We start from the raw sequence: 27,239 nt of genomic DNA on the forward strand, positions 1-27,239 counted from the left end.
TAGCTCCTAGCTGAGATGACATTCGAACACAGATCTCTTGAGTCCAGGGCTGTAGATACACCGCCCTGGCTTTGTTACTGATTAAGCAGGTACCCTTGTGTCATCTCACTGCCTGCTGTGCTTAGGAGATTATTTTATGGGAGCAAAGAACACATAATAGCACTTACGTAATATTTACTGCCAGCCGGGTGCTTCGCAGTTGTTATTACGTGTGACCCTCACAACGACCCTGGAAGGTGCTATCATGAGCCCCATTTTACAGATGAGGAACCCCAGGCAAACAAGTGGAGTCACGCAGCTAGTGAGGGTCTGAGGCTGGATTTGAACTCAGGTCCACCTGACTCCAGGCCCTGCACAGAGCCAGGGTCTATTATTTATCCCTCATGTCCAACCATCCTGTTAATTTGGAGCAGGGCAAGGATATGGGTCTTTGAAAAATGCCCCCAGACCTTGGGTATCAGGGGGCGGGAACCTATTTTTGTTTTTGTTTTTGTAAAGGTTAGCGATGGGCTCCCAAGGATCACAAAAGAGCTGGTGGGAAAACTGAGTCCCAGCCACAGAAAACGGCTCCCTAAGAAGGGTCGGGAGTAGGGGGCGGGCCTTAAGCGCCGTCTCTATATTTCGGGCGGGGGGACACTATTGGCAGAGGGACTGGCCGGAAGTAAGCGTCAGTCCTGGCGGAAGCAGCCGGAAGCGGTGCCTGAAAATCGGTAGCGGCGTGGGCTCCCGGAAAGATGATCCAGGCGATTCTGGTGTTTAACAATCATGGGAAGCCACGGCTGGTCCGCTTCTACCAGCGTTTCGTGAGTGCGGCCCCCTTCGCGCTGCGGCAACACCTCCTCCTCCTTCTCCTCCTCTTTGCCACTCGACCCTTGACCCCTCTCGCCGGTCGCGTCTATGGCGCTACCCGGGCGTCTACACCTGCCGCGCCAGTCCTCCAGCGATCCCGGGAAGCGGCGGGTGTGGTGGAAACAGGGCTGGGCTGGAGTTGCATAATCCCGGAATAGTGAGATCACCTTGGTGCTCAGCCCTCTATTTACGGAGGCGGAGACTGAGGCCCAGAGAGGGCAAGCGACTGGCTCGGGCACGCACTGGTGGGCATTAGCGGGGCCGGGATTCGAACCCCGGGCTCTTGATTGCCGGCGTTCAGGGCCTCACCCCGACACCACCAGTGCAACCTTGGGCTGGCGCCGTCGCCCCCCCGGATCCTCAGGTTCTTTATCTGTAAAATAGGCGTGAGTGGGAGGGGACTGGACGAGAAGGCTTAGGATAAAAATCGTTTGAGGTTTTCAGTGGTCATCCCGCCGCCGGGTACCGTGACCGACAACATAGAACTGCGAGTGCCTTGTCGCCGCCCAGCATCCCCTGTTTATCCTGTACATAACTGACTTTGCGTACGTTCGTTGGCATGTTGTCCTCCTCCACCTCCCTCGTTAGACTGTAAGCTCCTCGAGGGCAGGCACCACCTTGTGCCTCTTTGTATCTCCAGTTAAGCGCCACCATGCCTGGCACTTAGTAGGTGCTTAGGTTGGTTGAATTGAGGTCTAGCTTGCTATGTGCCCACCTACATCCCAGTCCTTCTCCCCAATTACTCTGATTCAGCCAAAGTTGGAGAGAAATGATGAGTGGATATGAAGGCGCTGTGCAGATGTTGTTTATTGGTGGTCTAGACCCTTTTCTATGCCTGAAAACTGATTGTTTTGCCCCTCTGCATACCTTTCACAGGTGTCCTGACCTAGTGGAAAGAACACTGAATTCCAGGCCTGAAAGGACCTTGGACAAGTCCATCCCTTTTAAGCAGCCTCAGTTTCCTTATCTGAAAAATGAGGGTGTTACGGTAAATGATCTCCATGGGCTTTTCCAGCTCTTACTACCAAGAAAGACACTTAGGACTGGGTCCTTTTCCTTGAAAGGCGTTGTGGACAAGGCTGCATTGGCATACTGCCCACAGTGCCGGACTTGGGAGTCAGGAGACCTGGATTCAAATCCTGTCTCTGATACCATTTACTAGCTATGTTCAAGTCATTTAACTAATACGAGTCTCAGTTTCCTCTTCTGTAAAACCGGACTAGCACCTATATCTCAGGGCTGTTATGAGGTATGGAAGAGATGTATGTATGTAGTATGTAAAGTGATTTGCAGACTTGTGTGCTATAAACACGCCAATAATTGTTCCTTTCTTTTCGTTGATTTGAGATGCTTTCTTACTCTTTTGTCGTTACCATGATCATTAACCAAATTCCTGTTCTTAGACCTTAGCCCCTTTCCTTGGTCCTTCATACTCTTCACTTCCCCACCTTACACTTAGGCCTGGGTCCTGGAATCCTGTCCTCCAGAGAGGCAGAGAGTGTCTTTTGAAAATTTGATTTGTCCATTTAATTCCACAACTAGTAATTGTTTACCAAGTGTAAGGCAGTGGATGAAAAAGAGTACAATGGAAGTACAAGAAGGTAAGTAAGACGGCTCTCTGGCTCCAAGCAGTTGACATTTGGATGGAAGGTATAAGATATGCTGAAATAACTAAATGTCTACGGAAGAGTTATGACCAAAGTTGATAAGAGAGCCATCGTTTTCCACTTAGAGCAAGATTAGATATGGCTGCATAGAAAAGGTAACATTTGATGTGAGCTTTTGAAAGAGAGGTCAGATTCAACATTAATTAGGTTTTTTTTTTTTAGTATAATTTTATTTATTTTTTTTTGAGGGGGGAAGGCAGGGCAATTAGGGTTAAGTGACTTGCCCAAGGTCACAGAGCTAGTAAGTTTGTCAAGTGTCTGAGGTCGTATTTGAACTCAGGTCCTCCTGACTCCAGGGCTGGTGCCCTGCTCACTGTGCCACCTAGTTGCCCCTTTTAGTATAATTTTTAAACCCCTTAGCCATATGGACATGTTTTTTTTGTTTGCATGATTTCATATGTAAAATGGGCATGATTGCTTTTTTTCTCAATGGATGGCAGAGTGGCCAGAGGGAGAGACATAATTTGCTCAAAATTTAAAAAAGAACATTAAATTTTTTTTTTAAAGCAAGCAACAAGTTTATTAAGTGTCTTCTGTGTGCCAGGCCCTGTGATAGGCACTGTACAAATTTTCTCTCATTTGGTCCTTACAACATACTTGGGAATTATGTGTTATTATTATGTCCCATTTTGCAGTTGAGAAAACTGAGGCAGAGATAATGTGATTGACCCAAGGTTGCAAAGCTAGGATGTCTTTGAGTTTGCATGTGAACTCAGGTTTTCCTGACTCCTGGATCAGAGCTGTATCCATTGTACCACCTCACTGCCTCTACATAAGCGTATGAAGCAGAATTTGAACTCAGATATTTTTGCATTCAAGTCTAGTGTTCTTTCCACTAGGCAATATAAGTAATAATAAAAATGTATAATTAGATGAGTAAGAACTAGCATTTATATAGATTAGCACATCCTAGTGACTTTGAACTCCTGTTGCTCATCGTCCAATCCTCATTCCTCATCCTCTTCAACTCAGTTCCTCATTCCCACCCCTCTCCATTCTCTCACCTCAAAATTTTATCATAATGTCGTCCCCCCCCCCCCCCCGCCTCCCGGCCCTCCCAAGCTTTTCCACTGTGCTTTTTGGAATGCCTTTCAGGCATTTTAAAAATATTACTCTCTCACTCCTTCCATCTATGAGGTCTTGCTGACACCTGGCTTTCCTCCTGATAACACAGCCTCCCTGGCCACTCTTTCCAGTACTGGCTGCACCTTCAATCATTCCCTTTGGCTCACCAGCCATGGCAGGAGAGTTGGAATGCTGTTTGCTACTGCTTGCTCCCCCATTGCCATTTCAGGTTCTCTCCACTCCTTTTTTTTTAATTAATATATTTATTTTTAGTTTTCAACATTCACTTCCAAAAGCTTTTGAGTTATAAATTTTCTCCCCCTCCTGCCTTCCCCCTTCCCCCTCCCCAAGACTGATATAGGTTCTACATATGCAAGAGAATGCTAAAATTTTAAAATAAAAATACTCCAGCCTGTGGGACTTGACAGGTTCTGCTATTTAAATTATTTGTGGGTAAATGTCAGTCTGGGGCAGCCAGGTGGCGAAATGGATAAAGTGTCAGGCCTGGAGTCAGGAAAACCTGAGTTCAAATATGGCCTCAGACACTTACTAGCTGTTTGACCCTGGACAAATCACATAACCCTGTTTGCCTCAGTTTCCTCATCTGTAAAATGAACTGGAGTAGGGCATGGCAAACCACTTTAGTATCTTTGCCAAGAAAACCCCAGAATGGGGCCATGAAGAGTCGGACATGACAGAAACAACTGAACAATACCAAACAAAAATGTCAGTTCTGATAGTCGTGGTATGTCGGAGTTCTGTGGTATCATAAGTGTTCAGGAACCACGTTAGGTGCTAGAGTGTTGAGGAAATATCAGCGTTGCAGTGTAAGTAAATGCTAAACAAATCAGACAGTGATTTGATTTCTTTTTAAGATGGACACATTGCTTTATTTCATGCATTTAAATGCATGCTAAGTACTCAAACTTCACCCAGCAGTTTTTTCTCAAATACGGAAAACCATGTTCAGTGCTGCTGCCAGAACACATGGGAATTCACTCTTTGCTGTTCATCATCATCACAGAGCGTCTCTGTTCTCTTCCCAAGTACAGGCTTGCGGAGTCCTAGCCTTCTCCCATCCAATGCTCTTCTTATAGGTCGAAGAGAAACATTACAATTTCAAAATGCAAATTGAAATAAATGGGGCAGAATTTATTCCCGTATGTGTCCCCTATTTCATTGTGTAGAATCATTTTAAATAAAAGTTACGTGTAAGAGATGTGTTAGAGATGGTACCTGCTTCATACATTAAGGATATGTTGTTCAGTTGTGTTCAACTCTTCGTGACCCTGTTTGGGGTTTTCTTGGCAAAGGTACTGGATTGGTTTGCCATTTCCTTCTCCAGCTCATTTTCCAGATGAGGAAACTGAGGTAAACAGGGTAAAGTGACTTGCTTAGAGTCACACAGCTAGTAAGTGCCGGAGGCCAGATTTAAACCCAGGAAGATGAGTCTTCCTGACTCCAGACCCAGCACTCTGTCCACTGCATTACCTAGCTGCCCTGTATATTAAGGATATAAACCCAATGCATTGATTTCCAAAATATGTTACAACAGTAACTTCTGGAAAATATAGCAAACTAGAGTTTGTTACTTACACGATCCCTTGGTTTCTAAGCTACTAGGTTTCAGGGACCAGTGGGAAGCCAGTGTAGTCTCAAAGGGCTTCTTCAACTTTTTCCACTCAGGATGAGACCCCATGCGGTCGTGACCCAAGATTTGTATACATACTGTATATGTTTTGTCAAGGGGTGAGTCAGTGCGTATAGTAAGTACTTTGTCAACTTTGTATTAAAATTGGGTAGCAGTTGTTGAAAAAAGAAGATCCTCATCAGTGATAAACTTACCTTATGCCAGTCTCTTCCTCTGAGTTCTTTTTCACAGCCTCATTAGTTAGATGTGAGTAAGCAGTCCACTGCCTGTTGCACTCTTTCTGTTGTAGTAAATCTACCCTGTGCACTTTGGAGAAGGGTTACAACCTGAATCTTTCTCTCCTGCCTCTGTCCATCCTTATCCCTTCCTATCATCTTTTTTGGTGTGAAGGGCGATATCCCCAGCTCCTTTTCTCCAAACTCTTTTAAGAACAGGTTTAAGGTACTTGATCACAAGTCAAAACTTTTCAAGGTTACAGCAAGTGGACCAAAAGAAGGAAATTTTTTTTAGTGCTTAGAGTAGCTCCACAGACAAATTCAAGAATTTTAACCTGAGAGAACTTTCCTAATTCTTTTCAATCTCATAGTGATAAGTAGTAATCAGATAATTCATAGCATTTAGATCATAGATCGAGAGCTGGAAGGGAACTCCGAGGCCATTTTGTCTAATCCCTTCATTTTATAATTGAGAAAACAGAGGCCAAGGGATTAATTTTGGAACTTCAGTGTCTTTAATAATAATAATGATAGTTGTCACTTATATAGAACCTACTGTGTGGCAAATACTATGTTAAGTCCTTTATGAACATTATCTGGTTTGATCCTCAAAACAACCGTGGGAGGTAGGTGCTATTATTAACTTCATTTTTATAATTGAGGAAACTGAGCAAAACAGGTGAAACTGAGTCACACATCTAATAAGTGTCCAAGGCTGGATTTGACTCCAGGACCTGTGCTTTATCCACTTGGCCATCTAGCTTCCTCTCAGGGTAATTTGGATCAGGAATATTTCAGAATGCTAACTTGGAAGCTGATTAAAGCAAATTGAACACAGTATCTCAGAGTGGTGAATTAGCAGTGTTGAGATGGGTGTTTTGGGATTTAAAAAATGACATAGGGGCAGCTTGATTTTTCTTAGGTCCTGCACTTGCCCTGCTGTGGTATTTTATTTTTCATGTGAAGTCCTCAAATCTATGTTTTAGTGCTAGGTTTTCTGTTGACCCTCTGACCTTATGTAAGAATTTAGCAAATTTTCTCTACCTATGAAGAACCGCCCCCTACACACACACACGTCTTACCCCCCAGCATTTTCTGTTAGCTTATCTTTGAGAGCAGTGAGTCTTCTGCTCTTCTCTGTGGGCCAGGGATGTGTATATTGTTAGAACTGTAAAGAACAGCCAGTTTACAGATTGAGTCTCAGAGATAAGAAGTGATTTGCCCAAGGTCATCCCTCTAGTTAGTGACAGAGCTACAGCTAGAACCCAGCACTTCCCTCTACCTCTGTCCTAAGACCAATTTTTCATCCAGAATCAGAAAAGGGTCAAGTGGCACAAGACAAGGTTTCAAGAGTTCTGAAAACGGTGGTTTGGCAAAGAGTTAAACTGATGTATTTCCCCTGGGGATGAGCTTCTGGGCAGGGCCTGGGGAAAGAGGAGAGAAATTGCATCTTCCTCTGCCCCTTTACTATAAGCCCAAGGAGGGATTGGTCCAGCACTCTCTAGAGAGGGAGCTTTTCTGCATACCTTATACTCCCCTAAAGGGCTAGCTTTCACTAATCTTCATTGTGGTTTTTGTTAAAAACTTTTTTTTTTAAATTAACAAGCATTTTATTTTCTCCTCTTCCTACTTTCCCCTAACCTTAACTGGTAAAAGAGAACATAGTAAAGAGAAAAAAAATCATTGTAATAAATATGCATAGTTGAGCAAATGGAATTTTCCTATTGGCCATGTCCAAAATTTTTTTTTGCATATTTAAATATGCATTCTGCATATTTAGTCCATCACCTCTTTTTCAGGAGTTTGGTAACATTCTTCATTATCAGTCCTCTATGAGCTGTAGGTGTTAAGAATTCTTGTTCTGGATCAGGACTGTACAACCTTCGGCCCGCCAAAGGATTTCGGGTGCCTATGAAAAATGGGTGTATGGTTGTGCAGGCCTGTTCTAGATGGTGTGAGAAATAATACATTTGGACCCCTACTCTATTCTAATCAGTATCAATCAGTTTGATATTCCATACGAATCATATAGGGATAAATAGGTTCTTAAAGTGGGCCTCAAAGTTTAATGTAAAGTTCACGACTTGTCTACCAAGTTATAAGGCTCATTTGTGCAATTACAAGAATGCTGACAAAGATATCTTCATCCTGTTTTACTCATATTCCATGTCTAAACCTAGCATGGCTAAGATGCCTTGAAAGTCTCCCAATCTATTTTTGTACCTCCAGGCCATTCTCTCTTGTCCAACATGAGCAGGTGACCATCTTATGACCTCTTAGTGGAAATGTCCCATGTTTCACCCAACCTGTGACACCCTACCCCCTGCTGATGTGTCTTTTTTTTTTTTTTTTTGGCTCTCAAGAGCAAGGTCTTTCAACCAATGAGAGTCTGTATTTCACCATGCGTCTTTTGTGTATCTGGAAACTTCATAGAAACAAGGTCCTGGAAGAAGGAGGCATCTCAGATCATGAGGAATCTCTGAGGTCCACTGCATTAAAGTGGCTCATGGACCCTTTAGTAAAGTGCCATTGGCTCAGAGCTCTGCCTCAATCGATTTTATTATAGGTTAGATAGCTTTAATCCCCACAGTAGCAACATCATAAAAGGGATCTTCATTGGTATAAATAGTCTGTTATCTTCAGGGTTTAGATCATGGATAGTCCAGAACACTAAAGAACTGATTATAGGTTTAAGGTTTATACTGCTATACTAGAGATAAGCAGGCACATTGCTGAGGCCAGTCTCATCTTGGCAGAACCTTACGGACTTAATTCTGGGATATATACCCATTTGTGAGAGAGCTGGAAAAAATAGTCTTGTTTTACTATTAGTAATCATGAGCTATCCTGATTGTCCTTATATCACTCCTAACCTAGGAAGACAAAGTTAGTCCTCAGGAGTTTGGGTCATTTGATGACATTAGACATTAGAATGTCTTCATATTGGGCTCTCAAATCTACCTTAGGAGCTTTAGAAATGAGATGGTTTCCTTGGGGTCCCTCAAGACTAAACTAAACCCCACAGGATTTAGCTTAAGATAGCTTGGCATCTGAAGATGAGGTGATAACATGGTAGATGAAAGATTTATAGCATTAGGCTTCCTGTTCTGCTGCCAAGCCGGGGTCAGGTATTTGTCCTGGAATGTAGAAGAGCCTGGGTTTTGACCCACACCTTTTGAGCATCTCCCAAATCTAGCCAACTTCTGGGATGGTTTGTGTGCCAAATGAAAAGCTGTTCACCTCAGTAACGTCAATTCATCGTGGGTTCACAAAGAAATAGAAAGACGGAAGTGTGTGTATAGCCTTTGTGAAAATATGAATGATATCTGTTGCCTATAAGCTCAAAACTAGCTGTTTCTCCACCGACCTCTGATAATCATTTTTAATTCTTCAGAGATTGCAAGGTTCCATGCCTCATAATCTTAAAATACTGGCAAGAATATTGGTATTTAAAAGATGTGCTTTAATTTGTGGGAGAAGCTTAGTGTCATTAGGGTGCCTTTTCAATTTCCTTAAGGCAGAGATAAGTGGTGAGGTATATGGTGGGTATGAGCAGGCCGCAACTATGAGCAATGAATAACTGCAAAGAAAAACAGGAGTAAAAAAGATGTTATTGAGCATAAAGATAATGAGGAGATTGGCCAGTCATATGGTTTAGTCAAGGAATGGCAACAGATGGACAGACTGGGTGCTGCCCTGGATTTTTGAAGTACCAGAAGTTCAGGAAGGCCTCTGACATTTTGAGTGGACATTTTGTTGCAAATTATGGAAGGCTATTGATAAGAATTGTTCAGAATTGACAGATATAGATGGTTCATGATATGCAGCTTTGGAGAAACATCCAATCCGTGAGATGACTGATCCATTTGAGTTTTTGTCAGTTAGACAAGGTTCAAGTCAAAATTGTATTATTTTCTTCCATTATTTATTTTTCTCATACTCCTCATCTACTCATCATCACTAATTTAGGTCCCTTATTAGCCCCATATGCTAGTACAGAATAAAAGCCATCCAGAATCAATGGAAAGGTGATGGTAAGTAAAGGGGGGTACCACTGGGGTGCAGTGTGTATCCTTCTGCTTTGAAAGTGTAGGATATTTACTCTGCTTTTCTAACCAAAACCATCCAAGAGCAGCTAGGTGGACTTGGAGTCAGGAAGAGTCTGGGTTCAGATCCCAAGTCTGACACTTTCTAGTTATGTGAACCTAGGCAATTCTCTTAACCTCTGTGAGCCTTAGTTTCCCCATCTGCAAAATGGGGATAATAATATTTGATATACCTGTGTCACGTAGTTAAATGCCTTTAAGGTGCTACATAAATATAAACTTAAATAAAAAAAGAAATACACACCTAGATAGGTATAACTTAAAGGTAAATTCAGAACAAATCAGAGTGAAATCTTCTGACACTTTGGTCAGTTCTCATGCTGATACCTCCTCAGATTGAGGCTTAACTATCTGTCCCCTAAGCTCATGCTGGAAGCGAATGCCACCTTGAGGTTTGCTCATTAGGTCTCAAGGTCTCCTTCATTGCTGCAGCTATTCAGCTAGGAAGAATGATAGAGAACCAAAAGACTTCACTTGTACAGAAGGGATTGTTACTGAGAGTTCAAACACAAAGACTTTTCTCCACAGAAAAGTCTTGAAAGGTTAAATCAGAACTTGAATTCAGTGTAGCTTATCTAGCAGTGCACATTGTTCTGAAAGACAGCAAAGCTTAACCTTACCCATGTGACAAAATTACACATGTGATGGATAGGGCAGAGACACGTTGTGAGGTTGGAGGGGACAGTTGGTTCCTAACACCAAAATGACTAATTGGATTTTTCTAAAATATCCTAGAGAGAGTTGTATTTTTGGCAATAGATAGAAGATGGGGACAGGGTGATAAGAGCAAGTAGTTTTTGCTCAGCAGACAGTTCTTCTAAAAAAGTATTTGGGAAATTAGGTTTCTGATTCTGTACTTGCTTTAAGGTTGTTGCTTATAAGCATTGTGATAAAATAGTTTCAAGACTGAGAGAATGTATTTTGGGGAGGTCAGTGTATTTAAATGTTCTAAGCGTTACATTTTTGGAATATTGGCAAATGTCCATGTTTATCCTACCCAGTGATTGCAAGTTTTGGTTAAGGGAAGAATGATGTGCTCTCATAAATTACTTTCAACTGGAAGTGATGGCCATATTTAAAGAAGTTTTTCCTGGATCCCTAGTATAGAATGTTATGTCCTCAACTTTTTCTTTCTATTAATGGTATAACTTTGAGATTGTCCTCTTGCTGTTCCATGACCTGGACAATGAAGTATTATTGTAACTATGTATGGGAGGGTACTGTTCAAAGTCTCAGAAAAGATTAATCGAGAGATAGAGCTGGGACTAGTTGTGTTGCAAGACTTGCATCTCATTGTATTCATGGAACTATTTACTTTATAGTTCATCTTGGTGATGCTAGAAATGGAGACTTGATGGACAATGTCCATTTAATGGTAGCTGACCATCAACCACTTGATGTTTTAGGGCAGCAGTGCTCAAAGTGATGGTCAGACTCTTGGAGGTCCCCAAGATCCTTTAAGGCCTTATATTAAGGTCAAAAACTATTTTCATGATAACATTACCAATACATTATTTGCCTACTAAAGTTCTCCTCCCTTTTCCAACTACATATCTGTGTGAGGTCAGAGTTTCTTCATACACATTGACCAAAATGACATCTCTCAAAACATTTATATGAGAATCCAGCATCTTCTGTTAAGCTAGACATTAAAAAGATTTACAAAAATTTGTAAAATAATGCTACCCTTCTCACTACGTTTTTTTTGTTTGGAAAAAGATAGTTATTTTTCATAAAAAATTTATGTTAACATGGAATGGATTTATTATTTTAAGTGAAGTAATAACTAAATATTTAAAAAATTATTAGCTATAATTTCTAGAAGGTTAAATACCAACAGATATAATCCACATAAACAAAAGTTCTTTGGGATCCTTAATTTTTAAGAATGTAAATGGGTCCTGATACAAGTTTGAGAACTGTTGATCTAAGGTTAGTCATGTGAGTCCCTGGTAACATTAGAGGGGAAGGGGAAAGAGCATGGTAGGGAAGGAGGTATATGAGGGAGAGTGGAAACTTCCCATTTCCAGTGTTATAGAATAGCAGAGTGGTGTGCTTTATAGATTTTGGTAATACTTTGCTCTCCTCATAACTATGGCCCCTTTGGGTCTCAAACAAATCCACTGATTTGTCTGACTCTTCTTTTTTCCTGCAGCCAGAAGAGATTCAACAGCAGATTGTCCGGGAGACTTTCCACCTTGTCCTCAAGAGGGATGACAACATCTGTAACTTCCTAGAGGGGGGGAGGTAAGCCAGCAGCTCTTTCTCCACTTATTTCAAGGTCTGGTCAGCTGACAGGTCCTGTGACTTCAGACTGGTGCTCTTTAAGTGTCAGGCTGGATCCAGGACACACCTTGGCGTTAACCTTAACAGAGATGTTCATGAAAAGGCCCTGTTTAATTTTTCCAGGGCTTGTCTGTGCTTGTAAATTCACTTCCTTCACTCTGAGGAGGGGCTACATGTCTCTTGCTCAGTTTGAATGTGAGTCTGGTGAATTGTGCTGTGCATTTTTAGGCATTGTGGTATAGTGGAAATCATATTTGCTCCAGCACAGTATTTCAGCTCTCTCTGGGGGTTGTCTTTTGTTCCTGCAGTTTGATTGGCGGTTCTGACTACAAGTTGATTTACCGGCACTATGCCACTTTGTATTTTGTGTTTTGTGTGGATTCTTCAGAAAGTGAACTGGGGATCTTGGACCTCATTCAGGTATGTCTGGTGGACTTGTTTAGAGGCAGAGTACGTACTTGACTTCCTGGGGCCTTACTTTTCTTATTGGTAAAACAATGGCTGATGAGCTAGATGGGCCTCTTGAGTTCCCCCCTGGCTCTAGATCTGTGATTCTGGGGTCCTAGGGTGAGGTGATAGTAAAGTGGCTCCAAGCCTTAGCCAGTGGTGATTAATCTTATAAATTGCTGCCCCACACTGTTATATTCATCTCCTTTGTCCCTTTGGTCTCCTGGGGTCTTTGTGGAAAGCTCCACAGATGGTTTGCCTTGGAGTCACTTACTGGTCTAGTGGGTCCTTTTACTGTTCTTAGATTGATACCTGAGACAGAATTGTCAGATGACCAGCAGGTGGTGCTCTGAGTCAAGTCCTTCTGAACAACCCTCTGGGTAAAATTTGGGAGTCAGGCAAATAAAAGCTTAGATTGGTGATCAAGTAAAGAGGAAACCTCTTGTTATTTAAAAACTTTTGGGCACCCTGTGAAAGGAGAAAGTATGCTTGCTACCTGAGCCTGTAAGTAATGGGGCCATATTAAAATAGGAGATTTTTTTCCCCAGAAGCTTTTTTCATTCCCTGTACTGGGTTAGATGATGTTCAGTTAATACTGTATTAAAGGCCTAGTGCATAAGATCATTTGTTGGAATTCCATTGAGAGGAAGGGGTAAGCTTAAGTCATAGTTGCCTTACTCCCCAACGGGTTTACATTGAACGATTCATGAGCAACTTCTTCCAGTTTGATCTAAGTCTATTTCTCTTCTTTCTCTAGGTTTTTGTGGAGACACTAGACAAGTGTTTTGAAAATGTCTGTGAGTTGGACTTGATCTTCCACATGGATAAGGTACATCCTGTCCCAGAACAAGGTTCTCAGTAAGTTAGGAGCTCCAGGCTATTTCCACTCCTCTCTACCCATTCTTCTTTTGTCCATCTCCTACTTCAGGAATGTTCCCAGAGCTGCCTTAATATATTTAGTTTGTGTTTTATTTTTAAACTCTGTGTAGCCTCTACTTATCTGTGCAGAGAGAATCGGACATTCAGTGAACTCAGAGTAATTGGATACCAGGGTGAGATTTAGGCAGATTATAAAATGCTATTCTTTGCTTTGGCCTCGGGCAGATTGAAGCTTACTATTACCACGGGGACTTTTGCTGTAGTTTTCAAAGTATGAATTTGTCACAGAGAGTTTAGTTACTAAAATGACAGTGACCATAATTCAAGGTTGTGCTGTATTCCAGGAAAGGAGTAGTAGACTGATAAGATCGGGGTTGGAATGGGAAGAAGGTGGGGTGGGCCAGAGAATTTGTCCTTAGATCCATCTTACTACTACAACATGGGACATGTGGGACATGGTCTGTCTGCCCCTTCACTGTTGGGAAGGCAAGCTTCCTGATGTAACAATATGTTTAAAGGTAGAACCCGGAAGACAATAGCAAACTTTGAGCCTATACTATAGTACCAGTACAAACACATGTGCACGTTGTTATCTCAAGTATGAGCTCACTCGTTCGTAGGTCTGCTTACATAAGTTTTATCTTTGAGATAAGTTAGAGTCCACTAAAAGACTTTTCTTATCATGAGATTAAATGTTCTTAGACAAATCATTGATAGTAGCCTTTGGTTTTTGGTTTTTTTTTTTGAGGAATTTTCTTTTGATTCTGAATAAGTTCCTTTGTCTCAGTATTATTGCCCTGAATTGTTATTAAACTCAGTGAAGAACTAACTGTATGATGGAACTAGGTATTCTTACATGACTTTGTTCTTGGACCCTATGAAATATATGATTCCTGTAGTTCTAGAAGAGAACCTAGAACACGTACAGAAAAATCATGACTTCCTGCTCCTTCTTTCTTTACTTTACTTTGGACCCTCGGACAGTTATACTGGTTTCCAGAGCCTTCAGGGAAGCATTTGAGCATCCACTCTCCTGTTCCTCTTGAGAAAGGATCCTAAAAGTTTCAAAGGGCTATTAGTATACTATTTGCAGTCCTTTGTAGTGTATGCTGAATAAGCTAGTTGTTAAAGCTTCTGTTCTCCTGTCATACATCTAGCAAGGAGATCTAAAGTGAAAATCTGCTTCCCTGTCACACTACTGAAGAGACAAAGCCAAGAATAAATGGTTTTGAGGATGTCACAGAACATAGTGGTTCCTTTCCTCTGTGCTTACTGGCCTTATCATTCTAATATAATATTTTGAACATTTGTAATAATTCTCATAAAGTAATAAAGCAATTCAAATACATTGGCATATTATGAGACTTATTCTTGAAGAGAAGGAAATAGCCACAAAATAGCTGTTGTGGCTCTTCCTTACAGTGCTTATCTTCATGTAGGCTCCATTAACGATATTGCTGATGTCACAAATTCTTTTTATAACTTATTAGATGGTTTACTATATTTTACTCATGTGATATCAGAAAGGATTGTCAACCCTAAGATTGTTGGGTGACAAATAATGCAGAAAGTAAATCAGAAGCCATAGCCCTCTTTGAGCATCAAAAAGGTATCTTCCCTAAGACATTTTTTTGTTAGATAGAAATTCAAACTCATCTTGATTTTATATCTCTGTTTCTGAGACAGACTTACTCTCTTCAAATGCAGAAGATAAAGGAAAAAAAAATAAGACTCTAGATATATCACCCTCATTCTTGATTTAAGTATTTTATTGCTTTAAATTTAGAAACACAGAGTAATAGCTCCATTGCCAGGTTTGTCTGATTAAAGTTAGCCTCTCCTTCTCTCTCTACTCTACCTCCCCAAGTGGTTCCTCCTCAGGGTTTTTACTAGAATGCTGTTTTCCTTCAGTCTCTGGAATAACCTTGGTTCTAGGCTAGCTAGATATTTCATAAATGACCCCAGCGTGTGACCAAGTTTCCTCAGCCAATCCAAACATGATTGCTGTGCCACATCATTGTCATTTCCATTTCCAAGAAATTTCCTACTTAGTCTCAAGTCTTGTGTTTGATGGAAATGAAAGCTTATGGCTGAGATTGATTAACTGAGACTTGTTTTCTCCTTGTTAAAATATTAAGGCATTTTATCACTTTAAATGGGGTGGGTGCAGTCAGTTCCACCCTTATACTCTCTTCCCAGTTTTGATATTTGCTGTTGCCAGAAAATCTACTGGAACGTGTTTGGCAAAGCTCTTTTAGTGCTTGGGGACGTTCTTTATTTCCTTTTTGAATACTTTTGCCAGTGCCTCTGGAAAACTCTGTATAGCACAGTTGATAATCAAAGCTGGTAATTAACATTCTTCCATACTTCCAAATACATTATAAAACAATTTAAAGTTATAATAGGGTTATTCTTGTCTTGGTACTTTCTAAAGATCCTTACCCAATCCAAAAATAATAAAGAAAAGGGAAAGAAAATCAAACTACCTTCTCAGAGGAAAGACTGGCTCTTTACAGTGTTATCTGAGAGTGTGGGCTTCTTCCCAAAGGGAGTGGGTTCACTAGAAGTCAGCCCTTTACCCTTCTGGTGAGAAACCGAACAAATTTGGCTTGGTGCTTGTGTAGCAGCACTGGTTCATTGGCTCCAGAGTGGGACCAGGTCCTCACTCTTTCTCTCCTGTGGAGAGGCCTCTCTACTCTGAGCTAGATCAGTTTGCCAAGTGCTACAACAAAACCAAAAGTGGGTCCAAGAGGCCTCTCCCCACAGAGGTCAGGGACCTGGGGTTGCCTAGAAATCATCCCTGCACAATTAGATGAAAAACCAGACTGTTCTAGGTAAAACTCTTCAATGATTCTCTCAGACCATAAAGATGACTGACTGGGGTCAAGACAAAATTTCTAGGTGTTTCGTTCTACATAGCACACACCAGATTTCTTCAGGGACCTTGGTATCTTAAGTGATTCCTGTGAAGGAATTTATTCTGAGTCCCTGTACCAAAGGGCACCATTATTTTCCTCGAGAATTTTGACATTTTTTTCCACCAAATGAATGTTGTTATTTTTCTTCTCTGTAAAGTAATCCTTTGGTAGTTGATGATTGTTATGACCTTGGATAAGTAAATTAATTTAGAAAGTATTGGCATTTCTATTATATTGCTATGGCCCACCCATGTTAGTAGCTTTCCATTTACTTAGGTTTATCTTTATTTCTGTTTTAAAAAAAAGTGTTTTGTAGTTGAATTTATGTAGTTCCTATTCATATCTTGGTAGGTGAACCCCTAAATATTTATAGATTCTCTAGTTATTTAGAATGGAATTTCTCTTCCTATCTTTTTCTACCAGGTTTTATTAATAATATATAGAAATGTTGCTGATTCTAGGGGATTTATTTTATATTGTGCTACTTTGCTAATGTTATATTTCAATTAATTTTTAGTTATTTCCCTAGGGTTCTCCATATAAACTATCATATCATCTGCAAAAGTTAATAATTTTGTTTTTTCTTTGCCTACGCTTATTCCCTCAATTTCATTTTCTTATTGTTATAACTAGCATTTTAGCACTATGTCAGATGATAGTAGTGATGCCAAACATTCTTGTTTTACTCCTGATCTTATTGGAAAGGTTGCTAGCTACTTTTTAAATATTTTGATTTTGTTTGATTATTTCTTTTTGTTTCATGGAGTCATTGAGTCCTCCTTGTTCCATTCTAATTTTCAGAGTCTGTTATTTAGGTGGGATTTTCCACCTTCTATTGAAGTAATTATTTTTTTCTCCTTATGATTCTTTCTACCAGAACTCTTAATTCACTTATAATTTGATCTTTTATCTCTTGCTTCATTTCTTTCATGTACTTTCATTGTCCTTGTGGCCAAGCTGTTTTTTTCTCTGAGGCTGTGCTTATAGTTATTGTGGAATTATTCACTTCCTCTGGTTTTAAATCTTCAGCATATTTTAACCCATAATATTTTTTATGATGTTCAGTATCTTCTGTTTAGTCATCTTTCCTTCCTCAGTTCCTTATTTGTGATTTGGTGCCAGAGTTAGACTTCTTCCTCTTCCCCTCCCACATTCTTAATTAAGTCTCATTTGATCCTGACCCTCAATTTTTTAATCTCCTGCCACTGACTTCCACTTCCTCTTACATGTCTACACGCATAGTACTGGCAAGATCCCCTGGACCATCCAGGTTAAGAGCTCTGCGGTCTACAGGGTCCTTAGGAGCCAATCAGTCAGGTCAGAGTAGTACAGATGTCTGGTCTTTTTTCCACAAAGCGCTGTGGGTCTTCATTACCCTTTGCCCCATCAGCTTTCCCTTCCAAACTTTTCAGGTCCTCTTCTCTAGCACTGAAGGCTTCAGGGCCCCTGGAGGGGGTCAGAATACTGGCAAGTTTCTGGCTTGCTTACCTTTATTGAGGCTAGCTAGCACTCCTTGTCAAAAGCTCATAGGCTTCAGACCATTTGATCTATTTTTTATTTTTAGTCCAGAGTTATATGAAGAAGTGAAGAAGTTCACTTTTGTTTCTTTTTGGATTTCTTGATCATTATTTGTGTCCATTTTGATTCTTTGCCAGAGTATATGCGCAGAGCTGGGATCCTCTATGACTCATTTGAAACAAAAGTCCCTGGCTGATGTTTTAAGTATACAAGTTTTCTAATGGGGATACAAATGATAAAATAGGTTTATAGAGTAACCCAGCACATAAAATTCTCCTTAATTTTCTTTAAACAGTTTCTAGGAAGGTTGCATAGGGTAGAAGTGGAGCACTGTCTATAGACAGTCTTCTCGAGGAGTAGGCTGCTATGAAAGGAAGCAGTAATAAAGCCTGATAACTAATAGACAGATCAATCGAGGATTTTTTGAGGATGGAGCAGACATGAGTGTTTTTGTCAACAGGGAAGCAGCCAGTAGAAGGAGTTTGAGAAGAGTGAGACAGTGGGGATAAGGGGAGTGGAGAGGAATCTGTTGGAGAATATGGGATGGAATGGTATCACTTGTGCATGTAGAGGGGTTTGTCTTGGCGAGGCACACCTCTTTGTGTGAGACAGGAGTAGCAGAGGAGATAGTAGAGGAAGGCATTTAAATAATGTGACATAAGGAGGGGAGAAGGAGCTCTCAGTGAATGGCCTCAGTTTTTCCAGTGAAATATGAGACAAGCTTCTGAGCTGAGAGGGTGGGGAAAGGGTTAGCCATGGAAGGTTTGAAGAGAGACAAAAAAGTCTGGAAAAGCCACTGTGGTGAATAGGATAGTATATCCATTAGGGCTGTATGAAAGGATTGCCTAGCAGCAATGAGGGGGCCCAGTTGAATTTATGTAACATGAAAAAGAGATAGTTTGGGACCAACTTTGGGAGGGCCTTAAGTGTCAAGAATTTGGATTTTCTTTATATTGTAGCAGTTAGGTATACCCTATGGAGGATGTGGCTTCAGGCTCCAGAATACTTCAGAGCCTCCTGGAAATAATCCATAAGTCCTGACCATAAGAAACATCAAGTAGATGAAGAATATTTTGTCCAGATTATGACATGAATTTGGATGGAAAACCTACAGAACTTGTTCATCATTATGTGTGTCTGGAACAGATGGTACAACTGGACAGAGTTGGGCCCAGAATTAAACAGGAGGAGGAGAGCAAGAATCAATTGGCTTCAGGAATTGCAGATCTCCTTTAATGATGCTAAACTCCTCCCAGGAACAAAGAAAGACCCATCTTTTTAATACTAACATTCTACTAGTTCTGTCGTAGGACTGTGAGAGACAGAACGTAACAGTCTCTGAAGGATTGGAAAGGAATGTCACACAGAGGGCTGTGGATACTTACATGGTAGGTGTGAGCAGCTTACAACATATAACTAGTCAGATATTTTGAAGAACAGAAAATAAAGATGTCATCAAGACACAATGATAGGAAGAAAAGTTGGCCTGGTTATGTGGTAAGGGTGAAGGATGACAGGGAGATAGCCTGAGTTCTCCACTGGTATCCTCAAGACATCAGGAAAAATGGTGGAGGTCCTCCAGCATATTGGGAGGACAGTGTTAAATTTATGGAAAGATGTTGACAAGAATCTCCCAGGGCAGATGTAAATGGACTGCAGCTTGGGTTATCAGAGGAAACATACACATCTAGGAGATGTTAGATCCATTTGAGTATATGAGAACAAATAGAGAGCCAATGACATATTTTGAATAGGGAAATGATAAGTATAAAGCAGCACTTAAATTCTTTTATTGATTCTTTTTTTTTTTTTATGCCACATTTAGTCTCTCTCCTCCCCCCCCCCCCACCTTGTAACAGTGAGTTAAAATTAAACAGGTTTAGTAGAACTGACCAAAAAAATGACTATGACTAATGGCACAGAGACTATTCCTTTTTCATAGTTCTCTATTTCTCTAGCAAGAAGGGGGAAGTTTGTTTCATTATCTGTTCTTTTTGACCAAAATTGCTAATTTGAAGCAGTATTTTGGAGAAATTATCTTCTACTATTCCTTTCCTGTTAATCTTTAACCCTGGGTAACTTCTACCACCTGATTTCCCTTCTGTGCCCTGAAGCTACTCAGTATTGCTAAAGAAAATTACAAAATGTTTAATTCTATCCATTATAAATTTATGCTGCTTAACTTCAGACAGGCTCTCATTGCTGTTTCTCAGTCCTTTTATTCACCTCTTCTGAGTTCCTTATCACATTCCCCACAACAACCATTTGAACCACTTTTATCTCTTTAAACCCCAACTCTGATTCTGACCCTACATTCGAAGAAGTATAGATGATCACATATGCCCACATTATCGCCTCTCATCTCTATACTGAAGACTCCTAAATTTATATCTCTGGTCATTAGCCATCCATTGCCAGTTGTCTTCTGGACAGCTCTACCTAGCTGTCTCACTGTCATCTCAAATTCAGTATGTTCAAAACTGAATTTATGCTCTGTCTTTTCCCCATAACTTGTTATTCATTTGATTTCCTTTTTTCTGTTAACTCATCACCTAAGTCATCTATGCTTGAAAACCTGGTGTCATCTTTGACTTCTTCCTTTCCCATACCATCCATATTTATTCAGTTCTACCTCAGTGATACCATATGTTCCTTTTCATTCTTGCTGTCACCGCTTTAAGTACATTTTCTCATCATCTCTTGATTGGACTGTTGCAGAAGCCTAATCAGCCTCCCTATTTCCAGGCTCTGTCTTTCCAGCACGTTGTTCATATGTTCCCTACCAGATTAATTATCCTTGGGGACAAATCTGATCAGCTGGCACTTAATAAATGCTTGTTGATTGGTTGCTCAGAATCATGTAGCGGAGTCTCATTTCCTAAAGGATAAAGAACTAATTTTTCTGGCATTCAAGGCTCTCTATAATCTCAGACTAATTTATATTTATAACTTAATATCACACTACTTTAAAAAAAAAAACTTGTTGAAGTTCTATTTAGCCTTCAAACCTAACTCAAATGCCACCTCCTTCATGAAGCCTTTTTTTATTTCTTCACTTGAAATGATCTTTCCTTCATCAGCACTTTTTACTCAATTATGTTCTATTTTTAATTGTAATTCTTTTCTATGTCTTATCTTACCAGACTCTTCCCTTCAAGAGCAAGAACCATGTCTAAAATTCATCTTGGCATCTTCTCCATTGCCTGGCATAATGAGCTGTATGTAGCTGGTGCTTACATTTATTAAATTTGTTGTTGCATTTGGATTAGAAGGAGGGGAGAAACTTAGGGGACTATTAAAGTAGTCCAGTTTGAAGGGATAAAGACCTGGTCTAATGTGTTTAACAATGGGAATAAAAAGGAATGGGAGGGTAGGAGAGACATTAGGAAAAAAAGTAGAAAGGACTTGAGTACTGAGTGGGTATGGAGAAGACGGGAAGGGGAAAAAGAATTACAATATCCTGAACTTAGGTGCTTGGAAGAATAATTGCACTATTGATAAAAATGGAGATGTCCAAATGATAAGGTGCTTTTGGGGGAAAGATGGCAGGAGAACTTCAGTCTACTCTCAGCACCACCACTTACTAGGTGTGTTAATTTGGACAAGTTACTTCATCCCAGGTGTTGGTTTCCTCATCTGTAAAGTAAATCAAAGACGAGGTGACTTCTGTGGTTGAAGGAACCAGAAACGTTTAGTTGTCTTCCAGTATTTCAAGGATTGTCATGTGAAGGAGGGACCAGATTTGTTCATTGTAGCTCCAGAGGGCAGAACCTAGAACAAATGATGAAGAAGCAAATTTAGGTTCAATGTCAAGAAAAACTATCCTAACAGAGCTACCAGAAGTGGCTTCACCCTTTCCTTGTAGGTCTTCAAGCAGAGGTTGGATAACCATTTATTGGGTATGTTACAGTGGGCATTTGTTGTTTGTGTATGGATCAGACTAAGTAACTGCTGAGCTCGCTTCTAACTCTCAAATTCTGTGATTCTGTGAAGGTCTCTTACATTACTCGTAGTTTTTGATGTGTTTGATTCTAGACATGTTGAACTTGAGATGAAAATAAAACATCTAGTTGGAAAAGTTAGAGATGCTGGTTGGAAACTCAGGAAATAGGTTAAGACAGCAGATATATGTTTGGGAATCTTTTTATAAATGTGATAGTTGAAATGATGTGAGTAAATTAGTTCTTGGAGAGCTGTGTATTGAGAGAAAAGAATTTGGGGCAAGGCTTTAACCTTGGTTTATGCCTGCTGTGGGGTTGAAAGGCCTGCCAATCTGGAAAGGCTTCAGATATAGACCTAGTGATGGACTTTGTCATCTGAGAAACATCCTGGGTAAGTTAGGAAAAACTTATCACCAGGTTGACTACAGTGATGAATTATTTTGCCCCAGCAACTCCCAAAGACCATCATCTAAGGCATCTGAGAATTATGATTTGAGTTGATGGAGAATACCTACATCAGTGAAATCACAGATTGTTGAAGCATTGAAATGGCATACGGTCTTTTTCTCCTCAACTCCTGTCTTCATTGTAAGGGGACTTTTCAGTATACATATTGATGCTCTCCCAAATAACCTAATTTCCCAGTTCCTCCCTTTATTCAATTCCTCTGAATTCCCACTCCCCTATTCCACTTCCTCTACACATAGAGATAGACTTGGCCATGATCTTATTACCAACAAGTGCTCCACTTCATGAAGTCCAAAACTTTATTTGCCTTATTTGATCGTAATCTCTTATCATTCCATCTTGGTTAGTATCTCACCTCAGAAGTATGGTCGTGGGCAAGACAGTTAACATCTCTGAACTTTAGTCTCCTGAATTGTAAAATGGAGATGATAGTATCTATAATACCTGCATTACAGAATTATTCTGAGGATTAAATGAGATACAGTACGTTCTGCCTTCTGCTCTGAGGCTAAAGGTCTGAACTCTGGGTTATGATGGTGAGGTAAGGGGGAAAAGAAAGTGATGAGAGCACAGGACAGAACTGAAGGAGGTTTAGAGACAGGTAGGACAGCTTTGGAACTAACATGCCAATGCATTATATGTACTTTAAAAAACAAAGCTGTATATAAGGGAGGTTCATGATTTTTTATACACTAGTTTGGTTTTTTGAATAATGTGATGCTAATATTTATTAGAGTTTGTTAAGTTCAGAATAACAAAAAAATAAAATATGTACTTTTTAAAAAGTAAACTTGTATATGAGTTGCTTATTTGCCTATAATATAGGATAGAGAGAACCTTGGCTACCTGATTGCAGTTTCCTGGGTTGTTTGCAATGGGGAGTATGTATAACAATACTCACAGAGCCAATTTAAAAAGATTAATCAATTTATAATACTATGTAAGACACTTTTATGAACCTGAGAACACGTAGCTAGCTCTGGGTATTTTTATGTACCTGGTAGAACTGGTATCAAATGATGATATGCTTCATTTGCATCTTAGGAAAATGAGTACTCATAAAACTTGGTGGGGCATTATCTCTGTTGAATGGCAAAGACACTTTGCACAGTAGTTAGCTGAGTCTAAAAGACTCAGTGAAAATGGTAGGAAGGAAAGCTTTGATTTCCATTGGCAACAAATACTTGAGGACTTGAGAGTCCTCTTGCTGTTCCTCCTACTTGTGTTACCTGCTCCTTTTACCCCCATTATGACCTTCTCTAGTTTATATGCTTCAGGTTTTATGATGACTGGTTTCTAAAGCATCACTTCTCAACATGGATCTTCATTTGTTGTTGTTGTTGAGTCATTTTAGTTGTTATCTGATTCTCTGTGACCCCATTTGGGGTTTTCTTGGCAAAGATACTGGAGTGGTTTTCCATTTACTTCTCCAGTTAATTTTACAGATGAGGAACTGAGGCAAAGAGGGTTAAGTGACTTGCCCAGGGTCACAGAGCTAGGAAGCATCTGAGGCAGGATTTCAACTCAGATCCTCCTGACTCCAGGGCCAGTGTTTTATCCACTGCACCACCTGGCTGCCCTATGGATTTTCATAGTATTCCATATTTGCACAGCATATTCTACTCATCAATCATTTTACAATCGTTTTTATTTTAAGTTGTCCTTTAAAACCTTCAGAGGTGAAATGGAAATACGAGTCCTTTTTATAGCTCAGGAAATTGAAGAAAAGACGAAATAACTTGTCCTGAAAAACCAATGGTAGAATCAGTATTTAGCCTGATTGATAAACCTTCCCCACTCCTGTCTTCTAAGTACTTGCCCTTGCTAATAGTCTTATAACTGTCAGTGACATACTGTCTTTTTCCCAGGTAGAAACCCTGGAATGATCTTTGACTTTTACTCTTCTTCCTTTGTCTCCTTTGTTCACATTCACCAAATTGTACTGATATGTTTTTTCACTTGTTCTTCTTGTATCACATTAATTATAATTTAGATACTAATAACCTTATTTGTGGATTACTGCAGTATCTTCCCATCTCTCTCTTCTCTAACTATGTTGAACACTGTTAAGAGACTATTTTCTCAGCCAGACTGTCTGTACCTAGAGTGTATAAAGGTGAATGATGTGTGTGGTAAGACTGGACAGATAGGCTGAAGTTGGATTGTGAAGGGCACTAAATGCCAGACTGAGGAGTTTGCTCCTAGGGGCAAGAAAAAACCGTTGGAGTTTATTGAATTGGTAACTTGTCCAAGGTCAAGCTATTCAGCTAGTAAGTGTCTCAAGCCAAATTTGAGCGCAGATCTTCCTGACTGAGCCTGGCACTCTATACACTGCTCCACTAGTTGCTCATATAAATTAATAAGTAAATATATGCTTAAGGAGGGAGGGTATGCTCAAAAAAAAATTTTTTTTTAACCAACATTGTTGTGTGATCAAAAAAGTTTGGAGACCATTGGCGTAAGATAGTGAAAAGTTAAGGGACTGGTCTGGGGCCACATAGATAACGTGTGTCAGAGTCAAAACTAAAATCTAGTTCTTCCTGACTTTCTGCTCATTCTTTCAGGCTGCTTCTCATAGGTCTCACACACACGTGCACGCACGCATGCACGCACACATGCACGTGCGCATCCCACAAATTACCAAACAATTAAATGACTGCCATTTCCCTCCTGTATGGTCAGAACTACTCATTCAGATTCATTAGGCCAGTGCTCACTTGAAATGCTTCCTTTTCACCTGATATTACCTTTCATTCCACAAATATTTCTTAAGCACCTGCTAGTTAGATTGTGTTGTACTCTTCAACATATCATACCTACTATAATGTTTTTTGCTTAGTAACTGTTTGCAGATTGTGTGTGTAAAATGCTCAAAGGACTTATAGTTCATGGTTTGTCTGCTTTAAGAAGGTTCTATAGTGTTGTTATGTATTGTAGTTTTGAGGTTATCAGGTAAAAATTACTTTTAATTGTAATTGTTCACAATAAATGGGGAGAACTTAAAAAAAGAGAGAGACAGCTTTCTCTTTAGTTGTGTATCATTCCTCTGCCAAAGACTTATAGTGGCTCCTGATACCTCTTGTATCGAGGGTCAGCTCAGCTTGTGTTTAGAATCCTCCATAGCCTCCGTATATTTAGAAACCTCCATATCCATAGCCTGCCCCAACTTAACTGTTTCACTTTGTCATTTACTGTTCTCCAGCACAAACTCTTTGTGCCAGTCCACCTAGTTTCCTCCTTATTCTCCATGCGTGCCATGTAAATGCTGCATCATTTCCAGCCAAACTGACTCTTCATGTTTTTAACACACGGCAGTCCATTTCCCATCTCCGTACCTTTGCATCATCTGTCACCCTTGCCCAGAGGGTCTCACCCCACCACTGCCTCTGAGACTCTTTTTCCCTTCAAAAACTCTGCTCAAGCTACTCCCCCCACTCCCCTTTTTAAAGTTTGCTCCAGTCTGTATTCAGACATCAACAATTCTTTCTCTGGGGATGGATAGCATTTTTCGTAAGTCTTTCAGAGTTGTCTTGGATCATATCATCATAACTAAGTCATTCACAGCTGATTATCTTACAATATTGCTCTTACTTTGTACGTAGTACGTTTCAGTTTGCATCAGCTTGTGCAAGTCTTTCCAGGTTTTTCTGAGAGCATCCTGCTTATCATTTCTTATGATACAATAGTATTCCATCATAATCACATACTGCAGCTTGTTTAGGCATTCCCCAATTGATGGGCCTCCCCTCAACTTCCAATTCTTTAACCTAAGAAAATTGCTGCTATAAATATTTTTGTACATACAGGTCCTTTTCTTTTTTATCTCTTGGGATACAGACCTGGTAGTGGTATTGCTAGGTCAAAGGATATTCATAGTTTTATAGCCCTTTGGGCATAGTTCCAAATTGCTCTAAAAATGGTTGAATCAATTCACAGCTCCACCAACAGTCAAGCTACATCTTCTATAGAAGTCTTTCTTGGTACCCTTCCCTCCTAACTACTTGTGTCATTCTCCTTCCCACTCCCCAGCTTTGTTGTATTTATTTTGTTGTTGTTATGTTCATATTGTCTCGCTAATAAAATGTAAACTTCTTGGGGACAGGGACTGTTACTTTTGTCTTTGTATTCGCAATGCCTAGCATAGTGCCTAACACGTAATAGAAGCTTAATAAATGCTTGTTGATTAATTGAGCTGTACTTTTGTTACTCTTTTATGACCTACCTATTTCCACTTAAACAAAAGCTACCTATTTTTTCAAAGTCCAACTGAATTATCACTTCTTTCATAAATTTCCCTAATTATTCTTACCTCTAGTCAACTCTTCCTTATCTTTCCTGCTAGTTCACTTGATTATATGTGTAATCCATAGCCCAGAATTAAAACTTAACATTTACACAAACTATTTTTGGTCTTTGGGTCTCCTCACTAAAATATCTTTATGACTTGTACCTCTATCCAGCATTTCCCTTGGGAACATCAGAATTTGCCTCTTATCTAGATCTCTACAGAAAAGGTAAAGATCTTGCCCTCAACAACCTTCAAGCACTCTGGCTAACACCACATTGACTATAGGACAAGCTTTATTTCACTTGACTAAAAATTCAAAGCATAAAAGACTCTTTGCACCTTTAAATAACTAAGGTAACTCTTCCTCTCTCCCTAGACACAATACTAGGTTTTGTTGTTCAGTTGTTTCAGTCATGACTGACTTTTCATGACCCTGTTTGGGGTTTTCTTGGCAAAGATACAGGAATGGTTTTTCATTTCCTTCTCCAGCTCATTTTACAAATGAGGAAACTGAGGCAAACAATGTTTAGTGATTATATTAGGGTCAAACAGCTAGTAAGTGTCTAAGGTCAGATTTGAACTCAGGAAGAGGAGTCTTCATGACTCCAGGCCCAGCACTCTATCCACTGCACCACCTAGCTACCCTGGTTTTAGGTTCCTTCAAAAAGACAAAACATTCAAGATTGCTAGAGGTTTGACTCCTCTCCCTCTCGTGGGAATGATCTTTACCTTCCCAAATAATAACAGCAGGAAGAGAGAAAGAGAGAGAAAACTATAAAATGTTCTATAAAAAGAAATAATTCTTGGTTGGATAGATTATAGAGGAGGAAGGGAAGGAGAGCCCAAGAGGCTCTGGGAGGATCATATAATGTTTCTGGATCCTTTTCTCTTTTTTTTTTCCACTTCATATTAAAGATGCATAATTAGACATCCATTGAAAT

At 40.0% G+C, this 27,239-nt stretch overlaps 1 protein-coding gene across 1 annotated transcript in view; it reads left to right on the top strand.

Annotated features, from left to right (window-relative positions):
• The first annotated feature begins 670 nt into the window (after nucleotides 1–670).
• The window catches only part of LOC118828594 (AP-3 complex subunit sigma-2), a 47,595-nt gene continuing 21,026 nt past the window's right edge, over nucleotides 671–27,239 (top strand). The window contains exons 1-4 of the mRNA XM_036735313.1: nucleotides 671–803; nucleotides 11,709–11,800; nucleotides 12,148–12,259; nucleotides 13,044–13,115. Of these exons, the coding sequence (XP_036591208.1) occupies nucleotides 735–803; nucleotides 11,709–11,800; nucleotides 12,148–12,259; nucleotides 13,044–13,115 (345 nt within the window). The 5' untranslated portion in view covers nucleotides 671–734. The remainder of the gene's footprint in view (nucleotides 804–11,708; nucleotides 11,801–12,147; nucleotides 12,260–13,043; nucleotides 13,116–27,239) is intronic.

The sequence above is a fragment of the Trichosurus vulpecula genome, chromosome 8 (assembly GCF_011100635.1).
Source record: "Trichosurus vulpecula isolate mTriVul1 chromosome 8, mTriVul1.pri, whole genome shotgun sequence".
In the NCBI taxonomy this organism is placed as follows: Eukaryota; Metazoa; Chordata; class Mammalia; order Diprotodontia; family Phalangeridae; genus Trichosurus; species Trichosurus vulpecula.